We start from the raw sequence: 6,764 nt of genomic DNA on the forward strand, positions 1-6,764 counted from the left end.
AGATAGGAATTCTTTTTTTCTAATTAATGTTGAATATACTTGAACAGACACATGTTACACGCTAACTACGCGCTCATAACCGTTTTTGCTTTAACAGCACGCTTCATTTTATCGAAGTTTCGTAAAACTAAATGTGTAATGAGGTAATTAAACAGCTTTTCTTATTGTTACAATTTAAATTTAACATTTTGAAGTAAACTTTAACATAACATGTATAGTCGATTAAGCAAAGTTTTAGACTTTATTCGCGTATTCAGCTGCATAAGCTATGCTTAAATTGTTAAGAGACCCAACCAATGCTCTTTTTGCGTAGTAACGCTATATGCCTATTTTTCAACATTACAATTCATGAGATGGTATTTTCTCCATTTCAGTTTAATATTCATTTTAAGATGAATTTTATTGCTTGTTTGTTCACTCTTCAACGTAAGTTACTACCTAATCACACGCTACATTCATGTTTTTCCTAATATTACAGGCAGATATGATTACCTATTTTTTTTAATTATAAGTTCATTTTTGTTTAAACACGATCATAAATAACTGCTAGCGAATTTAAACGAAGGAGAACACAAATATGACGCGTTCTAATGTGCAGAGTGCCATACGCATAATTCTACATGCACAATGTAATGTTAGCACAGCATGAACATCTTGCAACAATTAAAAATATACGCACTATACGATCATCATTATGTGAGCACCTTAAGTGGACATTTGTTTTCATAACACCCTCTAGTATCTGCGCATTACATCCAAATGCACTTATGCTATATTGATCTAACGGGTGTAGTTATGTATATATATATATATGTGCACTACTTGTTAAATAAAAACTACACATCCATCACAACACAATCGGATGCGCTTGTTAATTTTTTTGAGCGCCCTTTTAAACATTGTTCAAGCATCAAATAGTAATTATAAAAAAATTTTCGAGTGATAAAATGCGCATTTTATTTTATACAAAATTTAATTTTTTACTTTTAAAAAAATGCTACTAGTTAACGATTGCCAAGAGCAGAATCGTTCATTTATTTAAAGTTATTCGAAGTTAAATTCTTACAAGCCTAAAAAGGGCTGATTTGCTGCACAACGTATTGCCTATTAATAACATTAAAGTAGCGAATTTTACTTTTGCATTCCTAATTTATCATTATAACTTCAACATAATAGTAATTCTTTTTTTATAAGTATATTATTCTTATTCGTCACTGGAGCGCAACCCAGTATGCAGTCCACGCATACATAGTGTCTATGCCCTTTTTTGTTACTTCCTTTTTAAGGAACAAAGCAATTACTACAAAAAAGTTAAAATAAATAAACTGAACAGACATACTGTATTTAATAACGCCAATTTTATAGAACGCACACGTTTATAGCCTAACACAAGCGAAGTGTCTTAAAGACAAATTAAAATAAGATAAAATAAAGGAAAGATGGCGAAGAAGTTTATTATAAAAAGGGTTTATAAAATTTCGTTTGCGCCCTTGAGCTACTAGCATTTTTTTTTTTTACGTTTTGTATCTTTCGTTATTATTCCTCAAACACGTAAATGCATTTTTATGATAACGTAATGTAATCAGTTATATATATACACATATGTATATGCATACATACAATGTCGAAAGGCTTAAACAATTTTAACAAATTTATAAAACAATAATGACTCTTCGTTGGAAGAATGATGCGACTGTTTTGTTGTAGCCAAATATTCTTCCACATTGTTTGTCTAGAAAAAATTACCCTCTTCTTTCCCTAAAATAAATTAAGAATATCTGCGCAATAAAGCAATAAAATTTAAAAATGTCTATTTTTAAATTAGGAAATTTTATTATACAAGAATTGATATGTTTCTTATACTACTCAGTCAAATTATTGCTTTACCCCCGGTGTTTCTTTTCTGCGCTATTTTTATAATTAGTTTTTTTTAAGAAAAAATGAGCATTAATTTAAAAACAGAGAAGGAAAGATGCTAAACATATTGCAATTTCTTTTTTTTATGCATGCAAAATTGCAATATTACGAACAATTTTATCTAAAAATATGTTCCACTGATTGTATTTATTTATATATAATTTGTATAATGATAATAATAGTTTCAAATAAAAAAGTCGTACAAAATACAAATTCGTAGAAGTCTTCTTTTTATAACAGTTTCCTCTTTTCTTCTTCGTATTTTTATTTATTTTATTTTTTTAATTAAATTGTAAGATTCTTGCAATATTTTTAATAGCTTAAAAAATAATATTTTAATTTGACATTATTCTTCATTACATCATTTTTCTTTGTTTGTTTTACCTGATTTTTAATTTGTTTATTTTTTTTTTTTATATAGAAAATTATAAAATACGCTGCTGCTATTAATTTAACAAAATTTTAGTATACATTTGCAATTTTCTTTCCATTTAATTAATATCTCTTATTTGTTATTATTATTTTTCTTTTTTTTAATCGTATTCATAAATATAAAAAATGTATCAAATAAAAGAATATTTTGAAAATCCTATATTTGATTTTTTGAGAAGATTAATTCCAAAGCGTGGTACTTGTGGCTGTACCTCATTTTCAAAAGCTAATTCCGTCTCTCTTACCTTAACAATATGTTTGGTTGTATTTTCAATGCTCTTGGTAAATTATTATTTTGAGAGTTCCTATTTGGTAATATAAAAATTATGCACAAACTATATGCAAATATAAATATTCATAAACACTATGCACTCGTGTTTACCATGTAGTAATTTATTAGCAAGGAATAAATATGTGTAAGCACATGTAAACCATTCTTGTTAATCCCATTTTCTATCATTTTTAATCATTTTAGAAACGAAAAGATATACTTGAAGAAGAAAAATTGCAAAGAGGAAAAACTGATGAAGAAATTGAAAAAATAAGGGCGATGAACGAGGCAGAAATGACGCACGCAGTATGGATGTAAAATTGAATAGCCTTGAAATGATATTCCCCGCATCCATTGAAAATCAAACGGACAAGTGCCACAAAAGGAATAGAAAAGAAGAAGATCTTAGAGAGCATAACCCCTTAAATCGAAAAGTAAATCGACTTTATTGATGTCATATTAGAAAAATCATGGTAATCAAAATTGTAGAAGCGAAAGTTTTTAATGAAGCATCCTATTAACAAGGGGTATAATATAATGGTATAAGTTTTGCTGTGTATTTAGATGCAGAAGCAGAACATTTTTATCGATACTAACTCCTTAAAAAAATGAATCTTCTTGACTGTACACATATGAAAGAATTATTTAGATAAAAAAAAACGGCACATTTGCTAAAATGAAAGGAAGCCCTTGTATGAAGCACATACCGACAAGAAAGTAAATGAACCAAATTGGCGGAAAAGACAATGTAACATAGATATAAGGAAAATTGGCTAAAATGATAAACAAGGAGACCAGTGTAAAAACGAAACAGTACAATAATTGGATCCAACACCAAGAAAAAATATATATATACACATAGTTTGCACACGATAAATTAAGCACATTTGATAATGTTAGACACAAGTCCTGAATGAATGGACAGAATACATTTGCCAGGAATATTCCTATGAACGGTTTCAGTGTTACGCACGCATACAAAGGAAGAATAACTCTTATACAAAAAAAAGGTACTCATTAGCGTACTAAATGTACAATAAGTGGGAAAAGTAATTCCTACGTACGTATACTTTTTGCTCACAAGCAATTTTTAGAGGTTTTTTTTAAACTATGTCTATACTTTAATTATGCATATATTCTATACTTACCTTGTTTTCGTTGTTGATTTCACTATTTTTTTCTCTACCATGCTTCGTTATTTGTAAAATATGATTTTATTAAGAAATTTGCTTTTAATTAAAAAATATTTTATACATAAGTTAAAGTGTAAATTCCATAATATTACATTTTTTAGAAATTTTTACACCGTGTGCATTACGTATATTATCTTTAACTTATATTTTAACTTAATCTCTGATTTTTTTGAAAATAAAACTTAACTCTGAAAAATATCGTAAACAATCAACAAAATTACTATTTTTGTGAGAAAATGAAAGAATTCGCCATATACTCTGTAGATTCGTAAGAATCAGTTTGTAGGCACTAGTTGCTAAAAAATGGGTAAGAAATTATTCATTATGAATAAACAAAGTATACCAAAAAACGGAGTAGTGAATATGTCTCCGACCTGAAACTTCAAGCCTCCTTAACTGTATGAAACAGCTAAAAAGACACTACTACTCCAACATAACCCACCCTTTTGTTCTCCTATACATTCTTATTCATATAATAATCAAAAACTGCAAGTGAAAATCACACATTTAAAACATTTCCTTCTTATATATCATTTTCTTATCATTTTACAAACAATATTATTAAAGTGCATGTCTCTCCTTTTCTACAATTCTTTTAACATCCTAGTGTGGATTTAACGTAACCTTATTCATATTGCCTATAATAGGCCATATTAAATTGTATATCCACATCCAAAGGTCTTTATAACCTAATTACGTATTTTATTATTTTTTTCTCTCTAATGTAATACCCTTTTTCGCAATGGTTAAACACGTGCATATTATAACGAATTTTTTTTTTTTTACAATAACTAAGAAATCAAACTGAATGATTCATTAAAAAATTCTGCATAATGGGATGTCACACTGTTGGTAACAAAATGGCATCACACAAAACACCATCATTATACACTCCATCGGTTTAATTAAAAGTGCATGTCGAATACGTTCAATTTGAGGACAAAAAAAAAAAATAACCTCTTTTTATTACGAATAAAATAGTACAATTCACCCCCTAAGGTGTAATAAAAAAGCGTCGAAGTAGTGCAAATATGTTTAATACGCGTGATACGCTGCATCCCATTTCGAGGTGCTATCACATACATCTTTCGGTCTACATCTTTATATGACTAGTGAACTTTAAGATATATACGAACGTAAGACATGCTAATAAACTCATTATTATTGCTAGGCCCACAATAGGTTGAACCAAATAAACGACTTAACAAAAGGGGAGCATTTAGTAACAGTACACAGGATCACGTACATTCATCTTTTTTATGCTACTCTAGGTAAAGACTTATATTCATAAATTATTTATTTATTTGTAACAAAATTGAGTTCTCAAGTAATTATTTCGTATATTAAAAATGCTTCTAAAATGTGAAACATATTTTATTATTTTTCCAATTTGCATGCTTTTTAAAACCTTAAATGCATATACATAAGTACACACATACAAATAAACGCACATGCGCTTGTTCGTTTTTATAATTATCCTTAAAATTGTAAACAGCNAAACTGCGCATAATATATCCAAACATGTAATAAAAAGGAAGGTAAATTCCACATAATTAATGATTTTTTTGTCTCCTACAACGATCATGTGGCATTTCTAGAATTTTTTACGATCATCAATTCGCATATGTAATGAATAGAATAAAATAGAATTATCATACATAAATAATATACTACTGTATGTGATATTTCCTGCTTACAAACCAGCAAAAATAATAAGAAACATGGTGTCACGAAGCGATTCTTTTATTTATGGTATACTATTTTGTTCTAAACATGGCTCACGGCGTATGATAAAGCCATATAAAATGTTACTACGTATATTCATTCATACGTCGCCAGCCATTTATTAAATTGCATTATAATTATGGGATTTTGAAGGTTAACAGAATTAAAAGTAGTCACTTTTTTTATTTTGCAGCAAAACAAGAGTATTTTTTTCATAAATTGAGATATTTTTTATAATGGTATATTTTTTTATACATGCCCTTATTTCATAAATTATGCTATATAATAAAAAGGCAAAACTGCGCAGAAATTTATTAACAAATTATTGCACAACTGTCCATAGGGTAACGCCCATTTAAATTATTGCTTCAAAATGTCAAAAATTGCATGTAATTTGTTAGATCAACTAAAACTCTTCATATAAATAAAAGAACAAAAAAATTAGAAATTATTTAGAATACTAAAATATGTCCATGTAGTAATGATTTATTTTTTTAGCTTAAAAATAACAAAGAATTAATTTATCGCAAAATAATAAAATGCCACTCAAGAAATTAATTATTAGCATAAAAAGAAATATCGGAGAATTGCATTGTTTCAATAGAATGACACGAAATAATTTAATTGCTTTTGATAAAAGAATGCTTTCATATTTATTTATTCACATATATATATAATATTTAAAATTGCTGCATTATTATATAATAAAATATATCTTCATTTTATAATTTTTTTTTTTCCATCCTTACCTACTACCTTCATTTTCTTTACAGTTTTAAAGAAATACATTTAAATGTCTATAACGTAACTATTTGTTTAGTTTAGACAATTATTAAGAAAACAATATTGATGTTCTATTTCAAATTAATTCATTTCTTTCTAATTATTCTACTATAAATAATGAAATTCCCCTTACCCAAATTTCTGCATTTAAAAAAAATGTAGCAATAAGAAGTAATAAAATTATATTAACGTTTATTTGCTTTAAATAAAACTTTTAATTATAATTATTTTTACTTAAATAATTATAAAGTTTTTCATTTTTTTGTTAAAACCGTAATTCGGTTGGTTATTTTATAAATAAATCATATTTTGTTAAAATAATTATATTTTCACTTACAATAATAAAATATACATTTTTAAGTGTAATAAAAGAATCTTTTATTTTAAATTATTACATCATAAAAAAAAAATTTTTTTTTCGTCCTTTTTCGAAGTAAATTAAT

General features: G+C 26.9%; 1 protein-coding gene across 1 annotated transcript; it reads left to right on the forward strand.

The window, feature by feature from the left end:
• Positions 1 to 2,301: 2,301 nt before the first annotated feature.
• PCYB_141070 (hypothetical protein) lies at positions 2,302 to 3,141 on the forward strand. The gene is made up of 2 exons (XM_004224579.1): positions 2,302 to 2,661; positions 2,825 to 3,141. The coding sequence occupies exons 1-2, from the start codon at positions 2,476 to 2,478 to the stop codon at positions 2,936 to 2,938; spliced, it is 300 nt and encodes a 99-aa protein (XP_004224627.1). The 5' UTR covers positions 2,302 to 2,475; the 3' UTR covers positions 2,939 to 3,141.
• Positions 3,142 to 6,764: the final 3,623 nt, after the last annotated feature.

The sequence above is a fragment of the Plasmodium cynomolgi genome, chromosome 14 (assembly GCF_000321355.1).
Source record: "Plasmodium cynomolgi strain B DNA, chromosome 14, whole genome shotgun sequence".
NCBI lineage: Eukaryota > Apicomplexa > Aconoidasida > Haemosporida > Plasmodiidae > Plasmodium > Plasmodium cynomolgi.